The sequence below is a fragment of the Myripristis murdjan genome, chromosome 13 (assembly GCF_902150065.1).
Source record: "Myripristis murdjan chromosome 13, fMyrMur1.1, whole genome shotgun sequence".
Lineage (NCBI taxonomy): Eukaryota > Metazoa > Chordata > Actinopteri > Holocentriformes > Holocentridae > Myripristis > Myripristis murdjan.
In genome coordinates this window covers 9,022,176-9,046,251 of record NC_043992.1, presented here as the reverse complement: position 1 = coordinate 9,046,251, position 24,076 = coordinate 9,022,176, and the positions used below count along the sequence as shown (strand labels likewise).

The window sequence follows — 24,076 nt, the reverse complement described above, 5'->3', positions numbered from 1 at the left end:
ACTGATGATGGGATCTCGAGGATGGTTGTGCTTTCTGAAGAGCAACCGGAGTGAAAACCCTTTATAGTAATGCTGTTCCTGCTGGCTACATCAAATGCAGGTTCTCTGTGTTTTAAGGGAGTAAATCCATGACACTGGTCTGCAAGTGTCTTCAAAAATATGATGAGCTCTTGCTGAGCGGGCAAAACCTGTACTGGAAACTTCCTCTTGTTTTGTTGATGTATGTCTTCCGTGTCATTCTGTCCAACTTGTTGCTTTCATGTTTATGACCTTGTTTTGTACCTGACACTGACTTACAAGGTACAAGATCAATAACTCTAGTAAAATGCTTAATTTACTTGGCATGACAAAAATCAGTTTTGGCTCTGGTTTGCTTACAACTGTCTCCATGATCTTGAGTCCAAGATGGATGCCATAATGTGAACTATACTTCCTTAATTTGTGGTCACATTATTACTTTAGGTTATACACTACTCACAAAAAGTTACTGATATTTGGCTTTTGGGTGAAATTTATGGAAAATATAAAATGTTCACGCTACAGTGATATTATATGATGAAAGTAGGGCATTTAAGTAGAAGTATACACTGGTGATTTCCTCATCTCAACAATTTCTTGAAACAAAAGCCAACAACAGTGGTGGATATACCACAACAAAAAATGTCAATGTCAATAACTTGTCATGTGCCCTTGAGCATCAATTACAGCTTGACAACGACGTCTCATGCTGTTCACAAGTCGACTTATTGTCTGCTGAGGCATGGCATCCCACTCTTCTTGAAGGGCGGCCCTCAGGACATTGAGGTTCTGGGGTACAGAGCTCCGAGCCTCTACACGGCGACTCAGCTGATCCCATAGGTTTTCTATGGGATTCAGGTCTGGAGAAAGTGCAGGCCACTCCATCTGAGGTACCCCAGTCTCCAGCAGCCGTTCCCTAATGATACGACCTCGATGAGCTGGAGCATCAAACACCTGATGTGAATTTTGCCGTTAAACTCCTTGTTAGAGAACAGCAACTTGTGCAAAAAGTACTGAAACACTGAACAGTTGGACATGTGCATTCAAAAGTTTACAGAAGGTCACATTAAGTTCACCTGTAAAGGTTATAATGCATTGTAGGTTCATCCGGAAATTTCACCCGAAAGCCGAATATCCCTAACTTTTTGTGAGTAGTGTAGTTATGTAGATACAGGGGGTGGCTCATCGTGCCCACTGGCTCACCTCACCCCGTTCTTCCCTACTCATACCAATAGTGGCGGCAGGTCATAACTAACACTCTGTATTTCTAAACATGCCAGTGTTTATGCCTCCCATGTTTATGGGAAGAATGGTTCACCCGTTTTCGAAAATGTGACATTATTTCACTTCCTCTCATTGTTACTCAGTGCTGGATACTGGCTGGATGCTCCAAATGCTAACTGTTAGCCTCCTGCCATTGACATAGACTTCCCCCCATTATTTTTAACACTCTTAAAAATAACCACCTTAATCCACTCAAATAAGGTTTAACATCACTTTACAAGCATAACTTTCCAAAAGTAAAATGCACATACGATTACTGAGTGCACATAAACGATAGTTTTGCTCAAATTACTGTTTTTAATTATAATTTTTCCATCATCAACATTCAGAAAGATCCAGTACATTCTGCACTTCCTGTATCACTCAGCACAAGAAAATTTGTTCTACAACACTTTTTACCCCATTTCACACTGTAAATATTCTGCCACACGTCATCAAGCTCAAACTTTGTTTATTTAACAATTTGAGTGGATTAATTCGGTTATTTTAAGAGTGTTGGCTGGGGGGAAGTCCACCTCAATGGCAGGAGGCTAACAGTTAGCATTTGGAGCATCCAGCTAGTATCCAGCACTCAGTACCAATGAGAGGCAGATAGCACCACTACTGTCCTACAGAACAGCTAGGAGGGGGTAAATGGGTGAATTATCCCTTTAAGACAGGAATAGGTGGGTTTCATTGCAGGTTTTACAGACTGTTGAGTAAAATCCTCCCACTGCAGAATGAGATGAGTTCTCTGATTAGACTCTTGAAGAAATAATTAACAACATGCTGATGAGCCAGGAAGCAGGATCCCTCCTAACCGTAAACTTTCATCACATCAATTCACTACTTATCGTTAAATTCTTACTAACCGGCTGGTATCAGCCTGGTCTTCTGGCAAACCAATATCAGTCTAACCTTGAGGGCCACAGGATGTGAGAAAGGGAAGTAGGAGGGAAGGAAAATATTTTTTTAATGTGGTTACTGTTATTGTGCAGCTAACCTTAAGAATTTGCTCTTAAAAAACACGCAGAAACATTCAAGGTGTCTAGTTTAACACGGGGCCAACACAGACAGTAGCAATACAGTTTGTTCAAAGGCGCTGTTGAGAAAGCCAAAGACTTCAAAGAGTCGAATAAACACAGAAGACAGACGCACTTTTTTTTTCTACATGCAGTGTAGTGTGACTGACAGGAGGAACCCAGGTGGAAACACAACTGAACATGCAAATCACACACAGACAGGTCTCGAGAATCAGACATGCAGCTGAGATCGCAAAGATCAAACCCTGAGACCCTGACGCCTCCCCCAGGCACAGAGCAGAAATAAAGGTTATTCAAGGTAAGGCAAAAATTTAAAAAAAAAAAAAAGAAAAAAAAGAAAAGAACTTTCTCCTTCCTCAAATCTTAATTTTTTTTTCATTATTCACAATTGAGACATTGTGCTAAGAATAATTTGAGACTGTTTGAAAACTTACTTAAAGAAAAGTCATCTTATGCTTCAGTGAATCAACAATCCGTGAAACAACAATCAGTTTCACAATTTGCATCACTGTTTTATAATACTGTGATGTGAACAGAAAGGTGAACTGAACCACGACTGGGACAAGCAGCAGCTTAATGAACTGATGAACACCAGCTGTGGCTGACTGCACAGCCTGTGGGACAGACAGCAGGGCCGGCCCAAGCCTTGATGGGGCCCTGAGCAGCATTTGATCAGGGGGCCCACCACCTCAGTGCCGCCAATACAAGTGATTATTGTCAATGCTTGATCAATCACACACCTACTTAAAATCCAACTCACCCTTGTTAGTGAACCTACCATTGATTGTCACTTTTCAGGGGAAAAGTCATCGAGATTGTTTCTGCATATACACTACTCACAAAAAGTTAGGGATATTTGGCTTACGGGTGAAATTTATGGAAAATGTAAAAAGTTCACGCTACAGTGATATTATATCATGAAAGTAGGGCATTTAAGTAGAAGCATACACTGGTGATTTCCTCATCTCAAACAATTTCTTGAAACAAAAGCCAACAACAGTGGTGGATATACCACAACAAAAAAGATGAAATTAGGCCTGTGTTGTTCATGCAGGGGCACAATGACTGGATTAATGATGTTATTCAGGTAGTATGGGCTTGTCACAAAGTGTAGAGCAGTTCTGTACTGACCAGACACACCTGCCCACACAGTAACACCACCACCACCAAAGGCTCGTCTGGTGACAACAGTGGCTGATCCATAGCGCTCTCCTTGACGTCTCCAACATCGTTGGCGGCCATCATTTCTGCTCAACATGAATCGGCTTTCATCAGAGAACAGCACTGAGGCCCACTGGTCCCTCGTCCAGCGTAAATGCTCCCTGGCCCATGCAAGACTATGACACCTGTGCCTGGTGGTGTGGTCAGGTACCCTTGCAGGTCATCTAGCACGCAGACCATGCTGATGTAAACGGTTTCAAATGGTCTGACATGACACTTGGGTGCCTCTCACCTCCCTTAAACATGCCTGGAGTTGAGTGGCATTCATCATCCGGTTCCGCAGGGCACTGTTCACAATGAAGCAGTCATCAGTGTGGGATGTGGCCAAAGGACGTCCACTTCTATGCCTTTCTGTGACTCTTTCAGTCTCTCTGTATCTCTGTTGCAACCTGCTGATGACACTCTGTGGCACTCTAAGCTCAGTGGCCACTTCCGTCTGAGAACATCCTGTTTGAAGCCTCGCAATGGCGAGGTGCTGCTGATCAATTGTTAGGTGTTGTCTTGGTCTCATGATGTCAAAATGTGAACAGCATAAGGAGGAGGACTGTTTAAATACCAATTCTAATTGAACCAGGAAATTTATTGGTCGATTCATGGATCAAACACCTGTTGTGAATTTTGCCGTTAAGCTCCTTGTTAGAGAACAGCAACTTGTGCAAAAGGTACTGAAACATTGAACAGTTGGACATGTGCATTCAAAAGTTTACAGAAGGTCACATCAAGTTCACCTGTAAAGGTTATAATGCATTTTAGGTTCATCCTGAAATTTCACCCGAAAGCCGAATATCCCTAACTTTTTGTGAGTAGTGTAAGTATCTTGGTATCCTAATAGATGATGGTCTCACTTTTAAACCTCATATTCATCACCTTGTGCAGAAGCTAAAGTTGAAATTAGGTTTTTATTTCAGAAATAAGTTTTGTTTTTCTTTCAAGGTAAAAAGGAGGCTTGTTGCTGCTACGTTCATGCCTGTACTTGATTATGGTGATGTACTGTACATGCATGCTTCCTCCCAGTGCTTAAATGCAATCAACACAGTTTATCATGGTGCACTGAGATTCATCACGAACTGTAGATCTCATACTCATCACTGCACTCTGTATAATCGGGTTGGTTGGTCTGCATTGTCCTCTCGTAGGCTTATTCATTGGTACACCTATATTTACAAGGCAATTATTGGCCTTCTTTTATCGTATCTCTGTATTTACATTTTGCAAAAAAGCACTGGGAAGTATTCTTTGAGGTCACAGGATATCTTACTGTTATCTGTTCCTAAAGTTAGAACAGAAAAAGGTAAAATGGTTCAGTTATTCAGCTCCATCAGCCTGGAATATGTTGCAAAATGATTTAAAACTTGAGGGGCAGGTCTCACTTGATGTTTTTAAATCCATGTTGAAGCTTTTAGAGGTTGATTTAAAAGTCTGCTCATGTTTTTAATTTAGTGTACTTCCTTTTAATATAATTATCAAGTGGCTTGTGTGTAATTTGTATTTCTATTGTGTGAATGTATTTTTGTTGTATGTGTTATGTTGTTTCTTTGTCAGTAACTTTGTGTTTTGGATTGCACGGCTGCTGGTCTTGGCCAGGTCTCTCTTGAAAAAGAGATTTTTAATCTCAATGGGACTTTTCCTGGCTAAATAAAGGCTAAATAAAAATAAAATAAATAAATAAATTATCAAGTGTATTAGTTGTCGCTGTGGTGCTTACATCAAACCACTGGCATGTTTTAACCCTTCTTCAATGGTTTTTAATCTTAAAACGTGCGAACTGGTCTTAGTTTGTGCTATAATATTCACAGCGCTACAATAATAAGTGGCATGCTGAACGTGGTGTACTGAACACTAACAAAATCAAACAGCAGATATGAATTTAATGTTAACATGTTAACCACTTTTATTGCTTCTGGTTTAAAAAATTGCGTGCCCATGCAACCCATTTTCATTCAGATATCTTGAGGTCAGAGTTTAAGGGAGCCCTTTGAAAATGGCCATGGCAGTTTTTCCTTCGACAAAATTCAGCCTAAGATGGCACAATATTTAGCTCCCTTGCTCCCTTTGAAATGGATTCCTTCAGGTGTCTAGGGTGTCTTGACATGATGCCAGAATCTTCAATCTTTCAAAATGGTTGGAGTGTCCCTTTAATGTTTGTTATATTAGTAGCAAAGAGAGCAGCTCTTGAAGACTGGAAGGCAGCCGGCTTGGGGATATGTTCCCAGGAATACAACTGGAGACATTTGCAAGCAACAAACATGCTTCTGGAAAAAAACGTTTGAGAGAATCTGGGGCGCAATTATGAAGCACATTAACTCTCCCACATTGTAGCTGAAGTCCCTGTAGCGCGATATGCTATGTTTAGCTATTCTCTGCCATGTACTTTCTCTTTGGTGGTCAGTTTATTGGCTGAAATGTTGCTGTAATTAATTTCTTTTCTTTCTAGTCTGACTGTTCTGTGAGGTTGTCTTTACCTCTCCTAAATCTACCAGCAAAAAAACAGTTAATATAGCATTATTATTAGACCTGGGAAGTCAATACACAGCATTAATGTCACATGACTGACAAAAAAATCATTTGCCACTCAAGAAGGAACTTGCAGGCTTAACTCTAGCATACAGAGAGAAACCACATGACCAGATAAGATACCACTTAAAAATTCCACAGTTAGTCAAATCATGACTAACATGTTAGTCAGCTTACTCTAGTCACTGGCTCAAAGAGAGTTTGAAAAGTGAAGGTTAAAATACAGGTCTGGATTCTCTACATTCCTGTGGAATACATGTGATTTTGCAAACTGTAGCCTTAGATAGCTAGACACAATTTAAAACCACTGTAAAAGACAGCCATACATTATAGAAAGTGTGATGATGGCTCCCCGTGGATCTGCGTACCGAGTGGCTAATCAGTCAGTACAGACCACACTTGAGGGAATAGATGCTTTTACGTTGTTTATTGAGATAACAGAGGGAGTTGTGATTCTACTCTGAAGGGAAGCAGAGGTCGCGGACTCTAGTTTCACGTTGGCACTTGTGTTCCTGCAGTGTCAGCTTGGGATTCAGAAAGGACTAAGTGTTGATTTGATGTGTAAGAAGACTCCAATTTGTTGGGTTGAGATCCAGGATGTGTGTCCACCGAATGTGAGGTGTGGACACCAAAGAGGTGTAAGAACTGTGCTGGATCACTGTGGCTCTCTGGGGTCGGTTACTGAGTTTCATAAAGCCTGGTGGTTATAGTAAAGCAGTGGCACCGAACTGGGCATGCTAGTGCGTGCCAAGTCCAGTTGCATTTCTATGGTCCCTTCTAGTCTTTCACGGCTACTCAGTGGGGCTGTCGGGGCCAGTTTCCAGGGGCTCAAGGCCCACCAAATACCCATGGGGCCAGACAGGATTAACTGAGGTCTGAGGTGGAGTTCAGGGTCGTAGGTGGGGAGACGGTGCAGCTGATAAGTACAGATGTCAGTGCAGTGGCTTGCTTTTGTAGCAGAAAAATAGAGAAAAGAAAAATTGAGAACAAGCAGCAGTCCTGGTGAAACGAGGACATTAGGGCTGTGCTCACTATCTGGACAGATGACAATGTCCAACTTCAAATCGGTGGAAAGAGCGCCTAAGAAATCATGGTCGTGTCGTGAGAGGCAGATTCAATCACTGAGTTCTTTGGCATTAATACATTTTGCCAGCAAAACAGTGCAAGTACATCAACTGAATATATCTTAGCCTACCTGATTCCAGTTTGGCTGTTTGAAGTTAATTGGGGTCTTACAAGTCTGGTTATGTCATCTGCAGTATACTGTGTGTTATTGTTGTTCCCACTTGCATGCATGGGCAAGATGTGTGACATTTACACTGAGGTGGCATGTGATGGGCAGGTTATAGGGCATGACTGTGGGACTATCGGCACAACAGTGGAAATGTAAATGGTTTTTGTTCTCCTGGTTTGAGGCTGCGAGTCATTAGCGTCATCTGTCAGCCTTACCTCAAAGTGGCACGATAGTGGACAGCTGGCTATTGTGATCCTGGCCAGCCTGAGGAGACGTCCCTCTCTCTGTGGTCATTCCCAAGATCCTTCCTTCCCTCTTTTTTCCCCTCTTGTCCTTTGGGGTTTTGTGGGAGGTTTTTTCTTGCAAATGATGAGGGTTCAGGTCAAGCGGTGTCGTTTTTGTTGTCTATAAACTGTGAGCCAGCAAAGCCCTTTGAGACCTGAACTAGAATAAAAAGACCGGGATGCAACACCAAATTGGTCCATTTTGTTGCAGTTGACAGTAATCTGAAGTGCTTTCTCTGCATCGAAAGGATTTCATACTTCATGTTTTCTACAACCGATGATAAGAGTAAAATGTTTTAGTGAAAAAAATTTTCCCAGCACTATAAAACACATCAGGTGGCTTCACCTGTGCATGTAAAGGTCTGTAAGTGCTGTGTATAAATAAGTTGGAAACTAAATAATCATTATTTTTACATCTAAAAAGAAATGTATTGTGGGTTTTTTTTTTTTTTGTTTGTTTTGTTTTTTTTGTGTCTCTTAAGACTGGACTCAGACTCTAGTCTTGGAACTGAGTTGGATCCGACTAAAATCATCATGACGACAACCCTGCTGTGATTAATTTGTATGCATGCAACCACTAACCACCTTCATCCAACCAAATTTAAGCAAAATTATCTACAATCGTGTTGTAATAATCTCTGCCACACAGGACAGATTCTGTTGCAAAATCATGTGAAAAAGAGCACACTGAGGCCACTGAAGTTCAGTTTTATTGTCATCCACAGTTCACACCGGAAAACTTTACAAAGTGTAGCCACACCCTGTACAAAAATAGCATTTCAAATGCCCCCCCCCAAAACAAAAACAAAAACAAAAACAAAAACAAACAGAAAAAAACATCAATCCACCCATGACAATGTACACTGTACAATTTTACAGTATTTCCACTGAAAAATGTGTATAAACATCTGTACACAAATATGGTTGAAGTACCTATTTAAAATGCAAATAGTATAAAATCTTTGTACAAACAAACACAACAGGCATCCTGTGTATTAAATAAAACCTACTGCACTGTATATACATATATGCATCCCACAAGACTGTATTAATTGAGCTGTTACTGACGCTCACATGAAGTCGGGTCTGTGCTTGTGAGGCCCGTTACATTCAGACACACTGAACTTAGCCTGCACTGCATTCCTGTTTGAGGAACCACACACGCCCTCATTGTGCAGCCACATCCTGTACAAAAGTATGAAGCTTACTGAGACAAAGGGTGCACAGAAAAACACAGTCAGTTGTGGCACTTCACTTTAAAAATAATCATTTTTATACAAAACATAGTGAAGTGCCACAATTGGTGCATTCAATATCATATCATCCCTCCAGCTCAGTTTCCTTTACGTCCATAGTATGCCAGATACGAAATAAATCAACTGTAATTTCAGAACCCACTGATTGAACACAGTGTGGTTGGTATCCACAGAATAGTCTGACATTTAGTACATGTGTTCCAGTGACGACACCCTGACCGAGCCCCTCCACACACTGTTACCACACTGCAACACAAAGCCAAAAGTGCCTCTGACATGAGACTTGCCTCATGTTAGTGGGCCTCTTCGCCCTACAGCAGTTCAAGTATTATCGCAGCACATTTTAAGGCTTTGGAGGCTTGCAAATGTTTGACTCGACAGTTTACAGCCTGTGGTGTAAAAAGTGACAGAGTTACAATGACAGATAGCACACACAGACAGAGAAAGAGCCAGTGGTTAGAAGGTGAGTGGGGGAAAACAGTGAATACATAAATGCAAGCAAGTGAGGCCGGATATGGAAACGTGAAGATGGCGTGAATGATTAACAATGTTTTCCATAACATATTTTGAACAGTTATGTTAGTTTGATGATATATGGGGCCAATACAGAGTGTAATCACATGACAGCCATCTCCCTCTGACGTCACACTCAGGGTGGGAGGCTCAAACGCTCAAAATATGGCCTGATATCCCTCTGTTTTTTCACTCTCCATTGTCTGATCAGTTGTTAATCAATCGGGAAGCGGTGAAATGACATCACTTTGTCTGATTCCCCCACATTGTAACCTGGGACACAGCAGTATGACACGATATCAGCATTCGAGCTTGCAATCCCGAGTGAGATGTCACAGGAAAATGGCCATCATGTGAATACGGTCTATGTAGGCCTTCCACAAAAAACAAGCTGTTAGGCAGTTTGATTTATTATATATTATTCCAACCCATATTTGTTATCTATGGGAAGCCCTTAAAGTGAATTGCTTCTAATTAGACATTTGGACAATATGCATGAAAATGTTTTAGTGTCTCATGTTTTAACTGATCTAAATTAAAAAAAAAAAAAAAAGGTCAAATTAAAAAAAAAAAAAGAAAAGATTATTAGGATATACTATGAGCTTATGGCTTCTACTGGCCCTGTTGTCAAACTGCACCAATGACAAAATACACAAGATCAGTATAAAGGACACTTGAGGCTTAGATTGCAGGTCAAAAGTTCAACTTGTGTAAACAGGAAGTAGCTGAAGTAGCTACATGTAGGATTTTATGTCACTGTGTTGGTGTATGAGGGGAACGTGTTCTGTTAAATTTAAAGTTGAACTGTTTGCTCAGAAACACATTCCTCTTTGCTGTGCTGACTGATAATGGCAAAATGGTACTGAAACTTGATTTCCCATAAACACTGTTGCATTCTGTCTTGAAGAGGATGTTGCTACTTCTCCTTCCTCACCCTCCCTGTCGTATTTTAGAGAGCCCGAAGAGGAATGAGAGTGGTCAACAGCCTTGTCAGACCCTTTCACAGCAGCCATTTTGACATGAAATAGCAGGGTAAACACAGGTATTACCAGTGATACTGATTTAGCTTCAGTTCCATTTAAGTGTAGTAGAGTCTTTCCACTGAGCTAGCATGAACAAATATTGTCATTAGTAACACCTGTGTTTACCCTGCAATTTCATGCCAAAATGGCCGTCATGAAAAAGTAGGCCTCTGAACTGATGTTGATAAACTTTCATATGAAAGAATGTCAGTGGGAGAAATTAGTGGGAATTCCACAATTCTTAACAAATAATTTATATTTAGATATTTGTAATTTTTTTACAACCTGAACATGATCACTGTAATTCTAAAAAATAAACAGCTAACCACTAAGTGGTTGTGATGACATGTTGTACACAAGTTGTAGTGATTCTCCTCCACCCAATACTTTTGTTGTCATTCTTGAACAAACAAAACAGATTGGACAAAGAAATGGACCTGGTGGCTAGCTAACCAGCTTATTTTATGGCTCAGCAAAAGCTGCTCACAGAAGACCTAACTACGTATGTCATCTGTGCTATATATATATATATATATATATATATATATATATATAGCTTAAATCACAGACTGTGACACAGATTACGTGATTATGTGAAAACTCGATGTATTTTTCCCATGGAGAATGACGCATTGGATCTGGAATTCCATATTTGAGCAAAGGCTTGTAGTCGATGTCAGCTTCTGAGGTCTATATGTGCTCTGACCAGACCTGGCGAGCTGAAACTGTGTTAGGAAAGACCTTTTTCACAGCATCCATTTTAACATGAGTAGCAGGGTAAATACAGTCGTTACTAATGATCAGCTCCATTTAGGTCTAACAGAGCCAGGGTCTTGGTATTGGTTATGCTGGTTCCATGGAAAGGCTATTGCACATTTAAATGGAATAGAACCTTAATTATTGTCATTAGTAACACTTGTTTACCCTGCTATTTCATTTAAAAATAGCTGCCGTGTAAAACGATCTATCAAACAGCAACAAAACTGTGGATTGCTTGCAAAGTTAAAGCAGTTCCTGTTTTGTGCAATGAGGCAAACCATCAGATTTCCTGTCAAATCTGATATGGTGGCACACAGTGTAAAATACAGTTTAGAGGCCAAAGGTCTTGTTTTTTTACAGTAATTATACCGTCTAAATTAATATTTAGACGGTATAATGTTGATTTATTGGTGTTAAATGTTACACAGACCAACTTCTGAATAACAATGCTATCAGCTGCTGTATTTGTACAGGTAGGGGCAGTGAGAGTGCAGGCCCTGACAGCAGTGATCTCTCAAGCAGTGATGATCCCATGGCCTTCACATGGACAGGAGGGGAGGCGAATGGGAGACACGCAAGTGGCAGAAGTGCAACATGTCAGAAAATGCCAGTACGCACAGCAGAGATTGGAAAACAGTTGATAAACAGAGGCAAAGGAAGAGGCCAAGTTGCAGGATCCCAGGGAGACCATGGAGATCAGACGCAACAGGAATAGGTGGAGGGAGGCCAGTCAGCATCCAGAGGAAGGAAATCATCAAGTGAGGAGAGTCAAAGAGGAGGTGACACCCAGAAAAAGAGGAGAAATGGTTAAGGCAGAGTGTGGGAAGCATTCACAAAAAAACAGTGGAAAAGGAAAAAGTGAGGTGTGGGGAAAACCAACTAAAACGTCACATCTTGCGTACGGCAAAATATGAGTCTTCCTAAAATCCTTGCAACATTCCTCTACAAAATTAGCAATCACAATTCGTCATTTATATTAGTTCATTCTCAGCAGGACAAAACACTATTACCAACTTTACACTATGTTACATTTCTTTACAGCATCCTATTTATAACATTTCCCACTTTATTGACAGGGTTGTATTGGTTCCTGTCTCTTTTTGTGGACAAAAGAGAGACACATTCACTCTATAAAACATCTAGATTTTTGGCAGACATTTTAATTTTATTTATCATCTATAAAAAGAACAAAAACACAGTAAACAAAAAAAATACCCCACAATGATCTAGACTCCCTTTTCAAATGGTGGTTTGAAAGATATTTGAGGCTAGGAAAATTAGAGTCTACATGCTGCATCAGGCATGACCTCGATCATGAAAAGCAGTTCCTAATCTTCTATGATACGTACTCGGTTGACTTCCAGAAGTGTCCGGGGTGTGAGAGCCTCCGGTTCAGCTTGGGAAGCTTCTCCAGCATGTCGGCGAGCTGTGTGAAGGAAGGCCTGTCTTCTGCCTCAAAGGACCAGCAGGCAGAGAGGATCTCCTGGATGGAATGGAAGGAGGAGCTTGTGCTCATTTCACACTACAAATAACACAATGACCGATATTTTCCAGCTGGGTAAAATCCATTTGAACACAACTTAAAATAAAACAGATTGGAGGTTTAGTTCTACATACATTTCCCAGAGGCAGGGTTGCTCTGGGGGTGAAAACAACTTCACTGGTTGAATTAAACCTTAATGGGTGGAGCCAAAGAATCACTTTTTTTCTGGCTTGGCCACTGTTTTCAAACATTTTAAATATAAACACATCTGTATTATAAGTTTTGTATTTTTATTTCTATGTTCCTACATAGTTCTTAGTGTTATGAAGTTGCACATTCTTATTTACAGTTACAACTTAAGCATTAGATGATCACAGCTTTGAGTTCTTTTCTAATTTAGTTGAGGTAGGTTGAGGTTGTAATCTTATCCAGTTTAGTCCATTCCAATTCACTAGTCTCTTGCTTCATTTGTAAGCACTGGAAAATCATATAACACCTCTGTCTGTAAATCTGCAGACAATATTATATTAGATAATCGCATTTCAATTGTTTTTCGATGTTCATCCACAGCTGTTTTTCTATTGCCCTGCTCAAAAATGTAGTCTACACTGCATCAAAGAGCAGTGGAGAGTGATGCACTCCACTTACCCGACTTGTGTGTAAACCTGAATTGTTGGGAAATGTTAATTCAGAGTAAAATGCGATTTACTGTCATATATCTTCTTTTGCAGACATGTATTGAGGTAATGGGTGAGTAGAATGCAGCAGTGTAAATTGGGCCATGTACATATCTGCTATTTATGAGGCTATGGTTAAATTATGAGGATAATGAACTATAAATTGACAGGAACTTGCAGATGGGTTACAAAACAAAGGAAAAACCAAGGTGGGGGGGCCACCAAGAGCCACCAGAACAGCTTCAGCACACCCTGGTACAGATTGTCCATGTCTCTGGAGCTCTACTGGAGGGATGAACGGCATTCTTCCCAAAGTTTTCCCCTCATTTGGCTTCTACATCCACTGAGGTTGGAGCAGAAACTAGTGGCTCAACCTGACCAGTTGGCCTGTTACGAAAATCTTAATATTGCAACACAGCATGAATGATATGTCAACCACAGGAGATAGTAAGCAACTGCCACAACTGCTAAGCTCACATTTCAAGGGATTTCCCTGGCTTTATGATCACTTATAGGTGTATAAAACATACAAGCTGGTGTGTAAGCAGCCAGCAGAGAATTTTTGCATATTCATAAATCAGTGCATTTTTAATGACAAGACAAGGTTTCGAGTTAAATTTAAGCACAAAGGGATGTTTTTATTATGGAGAAACTTCTAAATACGTAATACTAATGTACAGTGATTAATTTAGGGGCTTAAATAAACGACAGGAGGGAGACTTTAAGTTTGCGAACCAGCCCCAAACCATTGTGGTGCTTTGGCTACAGCCACTGAAGTAAAACAATTAGATTGTTTCTGCCTCAGAATGCAAGAAACTGGCCTGTCACTGTCTTTTCATGTGGACTCCAGGTATTGGTACGAAACTAAAGTTAATACAGGGCTAACTTAGTACTGTTATGTGGGATCTAAATATTACTAACAAACTAAACTGCAAGTCCACTTTACCTTGCCAGGGTAAAGCACTGTGGTAGCAAACTTACCGTCACCTCCTTGCCCAGGTTGACATCTGCCAGGACTTTCTTGATGCCCTCACCGCTGCCAAACAGCCAGATTTTAGCTTCCACCGGCTGGTTGGTGATGGGCCAACCTCTGGCCTGCAGCTCATACCAGATTGTGCTATAAATTAAATACACCATGTTAGAGAAATGTTGGTGATGATGATATCTCTTTGGTACAATAGAATCTGTTACATCCCATTAATGTCCACGTCAAGAGTACACAGATATTTAATAAACTTTTGGAAATGAAGTCTATCACAGACATGTAGACATAGATCTAAGACAGGGGGAAGAATTATGAAAAGTGCAATATGGGTTTTTCAATGCTGTTTCCTTGTGGGAGGAGTGATTTGTGTGAAACGTTCTTTATTCCTCCATTCAGTCTCCATTTGTAAACTAGAGGGTGTATCTCCTGAACCCGGCGATAAACATAACTGAAACAATCGGTCAATAACTGCAGCCTCAAGAGGGTCACAAGAAAATGTCTACGGATGCAGAATGGATTCATGGAATGGTTTGAACGCTCCCAATTCTTGGTTTGTAAAATTAGGCATAAAAATTGTCTGTTTCAGAACTCTAAGCAGAAAAGTTTTTGTCACTGGCTTCTTACGCCAACAATGCACAGATTATACACCAAACACGATTTTGCATTTTAAAGTTTTAGCTGTGGCCCATGGAGGTATTATCAGATCAAATTTATTATCATTTACAGAGAACTCTGTGCTGTGGATGACCATTTTGAAACATCACAACTCGGCCGATTTGCGTCACATCGGAAAAACCTGACTTGATTGTACAACTTGGTGTGGTGTCGATGTGCACTTCCTGCTGGGGAAGTGCAATGTACAATGAGCCCAACTGGGGCACAAAACCATGTGGCGTGTCAGCGATGCAATGAATTATGTTGAGTTGTAAGGAGGAAATGCATTTTACAAAAAAAAGAATTGGTAGTAAGCATGAGAAACAATAGCCACCACCACTAAAACCACCCACAGAAACTCAAACTTCATTAACAGGAAATCCAAAAAGGCCTCACAGGTTGATGTGCGATCTCTGGAAAGTCTGGTGCACTGATACCACTGAGTGCTAGCACCACAGACTGAATGTAGGTTCAGCACTACCAGAGCATTAGTTGGGTAGCTGTTAATTTACCTGAGCAGGTAGCCTAAATATTACCAACATGTGGGAAATAATGATATGTACCCAAATGCATAAACATCAGCTGCTTTGGAGAAGGGAAGCTGGTCTTCATCGACCTCCGGGCCCATCCTGCGAACGATCTCTGGAGCCAGGTAGTAGATCCAGCCCTGAGGTATCCGCAGCACATTCTCTCTTCTGAAGACACACAAACACACACTCATGAACTCACGATAACTACTGCTCACCAGGTCCATTCACGTTTCCGTAGAATTTTCTAGGAGGTGTCAGATATTTGATCCCTACCTTCCTTCCTGTACCACCCCAGACATCCCAAACAGTCCAAAGTCTGTGATGACGGCTTTGTTCAAGTCGTAGAACACATTCTTCGACTTCAGGTCCTTATGAACGATGCCTTTGGCATGCAAATAGCCCATTCCCTGCAACAGAGATCAAGTTTTCCTGACTTCAAGCAATCAGAGATCAAGAATACAAGTGGAAGGATCAAACAGTTGTAGCTAGAGCTGGGCAATAAATCAATATTATCGATCACCATCTTCCAACACAATCATAGCATGACACAATAATGACCTCAAATTATCATCTGCTGTCTAAATTTATCCTAAAATGCAAATATCCATCTCACAAAATGTGATCCTAAACACATTATTTTACAATTACACATTATTACCATGCAGTTAAAAGTGATTTTTTTTATGTTAGTAGATATCATAGTTTACTGATATAAAAATGTATTTTTATGATTATCTTAACACCCGTTTTGTCTGCACTGTCCCTCGTTGCAGCTCTACTGTTGCTCACCTTTACAATCTCCTGAGCAACTTGTCTGGTTCTGTTGATGTCCAGTGACTGTTTGCTGTCTCTTACAACAGAGAATAAAGTCCGACCTTTACAGAAACTAGGGAGAAATAAATGGATGACATATTGTTATTAAAACGGAATGCACAAATAAACAACAGAATAAACAGGAAACCAAGACACAGCTTGCAGTAATATAGCCTAGTGTCCCTTAAAACCATACAGAGACAAAATATTAAAAATACCTTAATGTACAGACTCACATTTTGCTTACATACTTATTTACTCATGAGTAAAAGCTGAATATTTACATATTCCCTTATTCACGCTCATCTGTATATAGTTCACACATTTTCATGACATTTCCAGTTTGCCAACGGCTGCCCAGCCGACTGACCTGGTGATTATTGCGAGGTGGGGAGGAGCCATACAGGCGCCCATGAAAAGCACCACGTTCTCGTGCCTGGTCTGCCTGTAGTTCATGACCTCCTTCTTGAACAGCTTCAGGTGGTCCTGGTTGTTGCCATCGACCTCCATGAGCCTGATGGCCACCTCACCATGCCAGCGACCCTTGTGCACCTTTCCCCAGCGACCCTGCAGAAACAACAGTCACTGTCTTTGGGTCTTCTCTTTGCTAATTTGGTCACATATCCAGTTATCCTCCCACTAGCAATTTATCTAAAAGTCCATCAGTGCACACCACACCAGACTTTCACCCATCACAGCCTTTTGAAAAACACTTTTCTCAAAGGCATTTTGATTCACCAACTGTTGTTTCCTGTGGCTGCTGCTTGATGTCACACTGCTTAAAGCAAAATTGAACTTTGGTAGAGTGTTGTGTTGCATACTGAAAAGGATGTGATACGAGTCCACATGGTGGTGAAACATCCTCATTAGTTGTTCTGTGCTCCCCTGGGCTGCTAATCCAGAATGCATTTCTATCTGTCCATTCACTTCCATCATACAGCAAAACAGGATCAAAATAACACTTTCAGCACACATATGAATGTGAGAAAATCTGATTATGCCAATGCTGCAACTTCTGGTGCCCAGTTTTTGAAGAAATTAAACGGCTCAAATTCTTGGAAAGCAGTTGGAAAGCAGATCCAGCAGGTAACATCTGCAGGAAACTTCCACACAATAACCTTGCATCAGGAAGAAACACCCTGATAGTACTGATGGCACAGATAATTGTAATTACGCAAAAAAAAAAAAAAGTTTACCAGAACTTGTTGTTTTTTAATGTGGCATCATACACTGTGTTTTCATTCATGCATGTGCTATGAGTGTTATTTCGGGGGTTGTTTTTTTATGGAAGTGAATGGAGAAATAGAAATGCAGTATTGTGGATGAACAGCCCAGCAGAGCATAGAGAAACTAATGTGGATATTTCACCAGCATGAGATGAATATCATATCTCTATCTTCACCTTGCCGATGAGCTCGCCCAGCTGCAGCTGCTCGTATGGGATGTCCCACTCCTGCAGGTACACGCTGGTTTGGCTGGCCTTACGTGAGATGGGGCCTCGCCAGCGACCCGCAACGCCTCGACGGCACCCCGAAGCTGGCAGCTCCTCCAGCTCATCCTCATCATACTCGCCGTTGGAGTAGCTCTTCCCTCGGCCGCACTGGTCAGCTGCGTCCTCGTCTTCTGCTGGGTAGTCTTCCTCAGCTTCCTCTTCCTGCCATTGGGTCAGAAAAAAAATTGTAAAACGTCATAAAAACGATTAGAGGGTAAAAGTAAGGATATAAAAGTGAGTTTTAAGAGGTGAGCTGAGGTGTATTGTCTGCATTTAAATCTATATGATGTATTCTGTTTTAAAGCTATAAATTGCCCTCTCTGTTCTTTGATTTCTCATGATATAGCACGAAAAAAACCCAAATAAACATATTTGATGAAAAAGTTGGATTCTATAAAACTCAAAGGCAGGAATGATTGTGTTTTCAGCTTCTTCTGAAGAAAACCCTGCAGAGATCTACTGTCGCAGTCATCACTTCCCATAAAGACGTTGGGTCTTTCAAGCACTCCAGGGAAATGGCACTAAAGTGACTTCCCATGCCAAACCATGCAAATATTGGCCTTTTCACTTCCCCATTTTTGTGTCTGGGGAATTTGACTGCCACTACCCACCACTCCTATTTGTCCTGCGAGCTGCATCTCATTAATGGCCGACTGTCCAACTCTGAAAAGAAAGCACATCAAGTTTTATTCAGTGGGCTCGTTTTCACATGAGCGCAACATGCACTACAGGTTTGACTCTCATGAGCCCCACTGGGAGTGACTCTGCCCTCAAAATGCTGACGTGAAAAGAAATTTTGGTTTGTGTTAATTATGGAATTGTCTAGGTGCCATATCTGTAAATGAAATTCAAAGTGGTGAGATGAAAACGTAATGTTAAAATAATCACTTAGCGACAATACACAATAGTGACGTCATGTGAGATAATCCTTGGGAAAATTCAATGCATTTCTTTCAAAAACATGGGGAGAAAGGAATTAGCAAATTAGCAAAAAATACTGGAACATTAACAAAAAAAAAAAAAATACAAGCTGTAAATGAAAAAAATAAATAAATAAAGGAGGGGGCTTTATGTTGAAATGTTCTACTTTAGCTTGTGAAGATGTTTTTTCAGTTTTTGTTTTTTTTAGGGGGGTGCAAAGTGTAAAATAATATGACAAAAATAATTTAAAAAAAAAAGAATCATAAAACCTTATAAAATTAAAAACTCAAATTAAAATTGAGCTCAATTAAAAATCACACTTTTCTATGACTTTTTGTTACTTTTTTCACTTTTTATTACTTTTGCTTTTATTTTAGAGTTAGGGTTAGGATTGCTCCTTTTTTATAATTTTTCATATCCTTTAGACAAGACAGGACAGTTATTAAAAATTCGTACTCTCCTGGGGTTTCTGAGCGTTGACTTGTAGTGTCCCATGATGGCATGAATGCTGTTTCGGAGGTTTTTCCACCGTGACAACAAGCTTCTTAAAATATCTGACGACTACATAATCAGCCACATGTCATATCCACATGGAGAGACAATGTGGTGCAGTTGTCTTACCCAGAGTCATGGTAACCTGCAGGATGCAGACCGGAAGTGTACAGAGAAGAGGGAACATCTGTCGGGAAAAACAAAGACAAAACAACATCAGGTTACTGCACTAACGAGACACTGCTGCATCAACACAACAACTGATTAAACACATTCTTTCTAACCCTAGACATAACTGAGTTCCTATAGGGATACTATAGAAATACCACAGTCAGCAGTATGAGTGCATGCGCTGCAGTTACTACAGGAATACCACAGAAATATCACAGGTTGATTTATCCACCTAAGCAGAGCCTGACCCTCTCAGACCCACTGGAACAATTCAATAATCCAAGGCTGAACGTGATTGGGTCGAGCTGTAACAGATGTGAAATATGTCTTCAGTGATTGACAGCCGCCTTAAATGAGGCTGGAGTGAGTGGGGATGTTTCATTTTGTTAAAGACCTGCTGCCTGTTAAATGCCATTTTACTTTTATTTCTTGCGTGGAAGGGGGACTAGCAAAGTAATAATTTCATTGTGTAGTGTAACCACCTGTTTTACTGTGCATATGACAATCACAATCTCTCTCTCTCTCTTACGCTCTCTCTCTGAAATGATGACGGAGATTTATTAAGAGTACCCATGTTTACTAATGATTGTTTCTAATTAAATCCTCTGTAACAGTCAACCATTCCAGTGGAAATTGGAAAATGTTGTTGAATGTCTCTCCTCTGGTCCTCATGCTCTCTGAGAAACCCCAATACCACAAAGTCAATTTTCTACATGAGCTGATGTTGATTCAATACTGAATTTTAAAAAAAAAACGTGTTCACTGTATGTGGGGTCTTACTGGCTGGCAGAGAGAGCATGGATTATGCTGTATGAATGGGATTATTTCTATTGATTTATGTTATGTTGAAATTAAAGCAGTCCTCATTTGTTTGGAGACCCCATGGAATGACCTCAAGGATTTACACCAAAGGCATCAGTGTTCATTTAATCTGACAGTATAAAAATCAACACTTCTTAACACTGTAAAAACTGGACTGATAGCAACACTGGCTTGGTGTTTATTTTAAACACTGATGATTTAGGTGTGTTGAGAAGCACAGGTTTGAATTCATGTTTAAATTTCCACACTGCTGAATCAGTATCCATCCAATATTTCACACCTGGCAGCCAAAACTATAAGTAATGCTTCTTCTCTCTTGCTCAGTTCACTTTTTGGCCACCAGTGGGCATGCTTGAGCTCCAACATTTTCACCATGGTACCTGCCACAGTAAACACACCTCCACAACGGAAAGAACACTGTTGCCGCTGAGGCCAACAACAGGCAACCACAACAGAGGGTCTGAAGCTGCAACCCAAAAGGTGCCAAAACTAGTCAACGCTGCACTCGCAAATAACTTTAGATTGTCTGACAGGGGAAGTTTTTGGTCTTTACCTCAAATCTCTAAATAACAGCTCAAAATGCTGTCTGTTGATCTGCATTCTGTTGTACTTTAATTTAAAACTGGACCCCTTGCGTAAGTGAGCATGCTAAATAAACAGTCACCATACAGTAACATGTGTATTATTTGTTTTGTCAAGTAAAAAAGATCCCTGACAGGTAAATTATTTCAGGTTACTCTCTGTTAGACGTGCAGGTCAAATCAGTTGTCGAGGCCAGAGTTTTAAACGAGGTCAAACCCTTTCTGTCTCTCAAAGACCTTGAAAAGTAACTCATGCTTTTACTACCTCCAAGTTTGACTACTGTAACTCATTAAAGGTAGCAGCTGGGTCAAAGCGTCCTGGCATTGATTTCAAAATATTGCTGTTTGTCTATAAGTGTTTGAATCGACGAGCCCCTGGTATCTGTCGGATCTGCTGCACCCTGATGTCCCATGTCGTTTGCCACAGTCTTTGGACCAGTGGTTTTGATCGGTTCCCAGAACCAGACTGACACTTTGGGCTGACCAAGTTTTCTCAGTGGCCGCTCCTAAACTCTGGAACAGCCTCCCCTTCGACGTCAGGTCGCCTAATTCACTCCCACTTTTTAAGTCCCAATTAAAAACGTACCTTTTCTTGCTGGCTTTTCTGGTTTAGATACAATTTCTATTTTATAACTGTATTCAGTATTGCTGAGTCATGATAATTCTGCTCCAATGGCTTCAATGGAATTTGATTTTATCACTGATTTTGTTTTTGTTTTTAACCTCACTTTTTATGGCTAAATTTAAATTTGTTAAATTAAATTATTAAATTAAATTAAATTAAATTAATTTGTTTTTACTTGTTTTATTTTGTTCCAGTGTCTTCATTCTTATTTGCTGTTGTGCAACCTGCTTTAATTTTAATGTAGTGGCTTGTTTTAACTTGTCTTAATTTTTGTCTAATGTTTTATCCAGGGGTGTCCAACCATGTGCAATGGAGAGCCAAGAGGCTGCAGGTTCATTCCAACCAGAAACTGCACCGCGTGATTTCACTGATCACCTCACCTTCAGGCAGCGAGGAGGAACCAATCAGTGAAGTCACCTGGTGGAGTTTTTTGTTGGAATGAAAACCTGCAGCCTCTCAGCCCTCCACGGCGCATGTTTGGACAACCCTGGTTTTATCTGACATTGTGCAGCACTTTGGGCAGCACTTTGTTATAGTCAAATGTGCTATAAAAATAAACGGACTTGACTTGAGCGTTGACAAGTCAGACAAATGTATTTCAGACATTCTCAAGCAGAACAAATTAACAAGATAGCTAGAGCTAACACACTTGAGTCAACTAAACAAAATTGAGGGTAAATTTAAGCTCCACACATCACCAATGAAACATGCAGAAACCACAATTTACTGCAAAACCACAGGCCTGACATAGTTTCCAAGGTGGAAGAAAACATTTTGGAAAAATCTCAAGTCGCCTCAAAAAGGATGGTGATTCATATTAGGTTATTTCTTAGGTATTTCTTGACATTCAGTCATGGCAGTTTTATTCCAGAGAGAATTCAGTGGCTGACAACCGGAGAGAGTGAGCTGGAAATGCACTGATGATAAAGCAGAAAGAGGACAGGATAAACAGACTGACAGTTTGTGGATATATAACACTGATATTGACATTTTATTATACTGGACAAATATATATATACTGGCTGATGTTGGGCAGTTTGCATTGTCGACCAGCAGTATGTTGGACTTTCCTCCCTGACCACAGCTAGTTCATGTTTTCATTATTATTACTTTTATGTCAAATGTCTGACCGGAGAAATTCTACCAGTGTGGTGTGTGTGGACTAAACTCTGCAGTCAAACCTGCCTCACACTCTCTAAAAGCATAATACAGTCCTTTTTTAATCTGGACCCAGTTTTTCAAACATATTTTATCATATCAACCAACAGGGCTGGGCGATGGATCGATATTATATCATTATCATGATATGAGACTAGATATCGTCTGTGATTTTGGATATTATAATAATCATGATATGAAATAAGCTGTGTTTTCTTGGTTTTTGAGGCTGCATGTAGTAAAAGACTTAGAGTGTTCAATTATCTTATTCACATTACTAATGATCAGAGGTGGAAAGTAACCAAGGACAAATACTTTGTTGCTGTACTTACTTAGATGTTGCAGGTACCTGTACTTTACTTGAGTATTAATTTTTCTGACTTTTATTTTTATTTTTACTCCCTACATTTTACAAATATTTGTACTTTCTACTTGCATTTTCAAAACAGGCTTGTTACTTTAGATGGGCAAAATCATTAATAGGTTTTATTTTGGTTGATTTTTTAGACACAAAAAGGCACGCTTTGATTCAACGAACTCTGAGGACCCGCTGTTGCTGAAACTGAACAAAAGAGTTTGGTAGTCCTGTAGAGATGAGGGAATTTGTATCAAAATAACTAAAGACTTAATTAGACCTGGATTGTGTTCTTGTGTTTTTTACATGGAAAACTGATTTGCACATTTGAGCAAAGTTAATCATTATTTTTAATATACTGTTTTATTATTTGATTTGAAGTTAGAATGGCTCAAGTTTGATAGTCTTTAATAATCTCAACTGTATTAATATGATGTGACGTTCCTTTACCTCATCAATAATTAACAGAAAGAGAGGCTGTCAAAAAGAAATGTCCTTCAGAGGGCAACTTCTTACTTTTATACTTTGAGTACATGTCAGAGCCTGTACTTTTTACTTAAGTAACAAAGTTGAAGCAGTATGAACTTTCCAAAACCTCTGATATTTAAACTGAAGTTGTTGATGCTTATGAAAACAGAGGTATTCAGTCAATGATATGGTGATACTTGATTTTGGTCATATCGCTGAGCTCCACCGACCGATTCAAAATCTCAACAACTGTTTCCTGATAGAATTCATCTTTCTGTTCATCTCCAATGCAGTCCTAAGCGGGCCAATGGACTCAGGCACAGTATCAGCTAACGGCTGCCTTTTTCAACATATTGACACTTACTGTTACTATTAAGGAAGACTTAGAAGAATTTCATCAGTCTGTGTTTCAGTGGAGGGTTTCATTTGCTTATGATAATTGGGCAGCTTCAGTGTAATTCAGTGTAAAAGTACTGGTGTCAAGAGCACACAGGACTGTGTGAGATGCAGGCATGGCAGGGTGCGTACCTGGGAAATGGAAGCGTCCGTCTCGTGAGCCTTGGGGTGACGGGTTGGGAGGCGGCGTGGCGCTGACACTGGGAGGGTTGCTCTGCTGGAAGGGAGCCGGGGAGGAGGGGGTGGAGGAGGTGGCTGATGAGGGGTTGCTGCTGGAGTCTAGCTGGTTTAAAACAGGCGGGAGCTCCTGCTTAGAAAGCACACAG

The 24,076-nt window shown here is 40.4% G+C and overlaps 1 protein-coding gene across 3 annotated transcripts in view; it reads right to left on the bottom strand.

Annotated features, from left to right (window-relative positions):
• Nucleotides 1-11,476: 11,476 nt before the first annotated feature.
• LOC115370582 (kinase suppressor of Ras 1-like) overlaps nt 11,477-24,076 on the bottom strand; it is a 64,145-nt gene continuing 51,545 nt past the window's right edge. For 2 of the 3 annotated variants that reach the window (XM_030067671.1, XM_030067673.1), the window contains 11 exons: nt 23,883-24,060; nt 19,304-19,361; nt 18,373-18,424; nt 17,672-17,923; nt 16,640-16,836; nt 16,246-16,342; nt 15,730-15,863; nt 15,490-15,621; nt 14,269-14,404; nt 12,477-12,610; nt 11,477-11,664 (listed from right to left, as the gene is read on the bottom strand). In XM_030067671.1, the coding sequence (XP_029923531.1) occupies nt 11,580-11,664; nt 12,477-12,610; nt 14,269-14,404; nt 15,490-15,621; nt 15,730-15,863; nt 16,246-16,342; nt 16,640-16,836; nt 17,672-17,923; nt 18,373-18,424; nt 19,304-19,361; nt 23,883-24,060 (1,455 nt within the window). In that variant the 3' untranslated portion in view covers nt 11,477-11,579. The remainder of the gene's footprint in view (nt 11,665-12,476; nt 12,611-14,268; nt 14,405-15,489; nt 15,622-15,729; nt 15,864-16,245; nt 16,343-16,639; nt 16,837-17,671; nt 17,924-18,372; nt 18,425-19,303; nt 19,362-23,882; nt 24,061-24,076) is intronic. The other variant, XM_030067672.1, reaches the window with a different exon arrangement.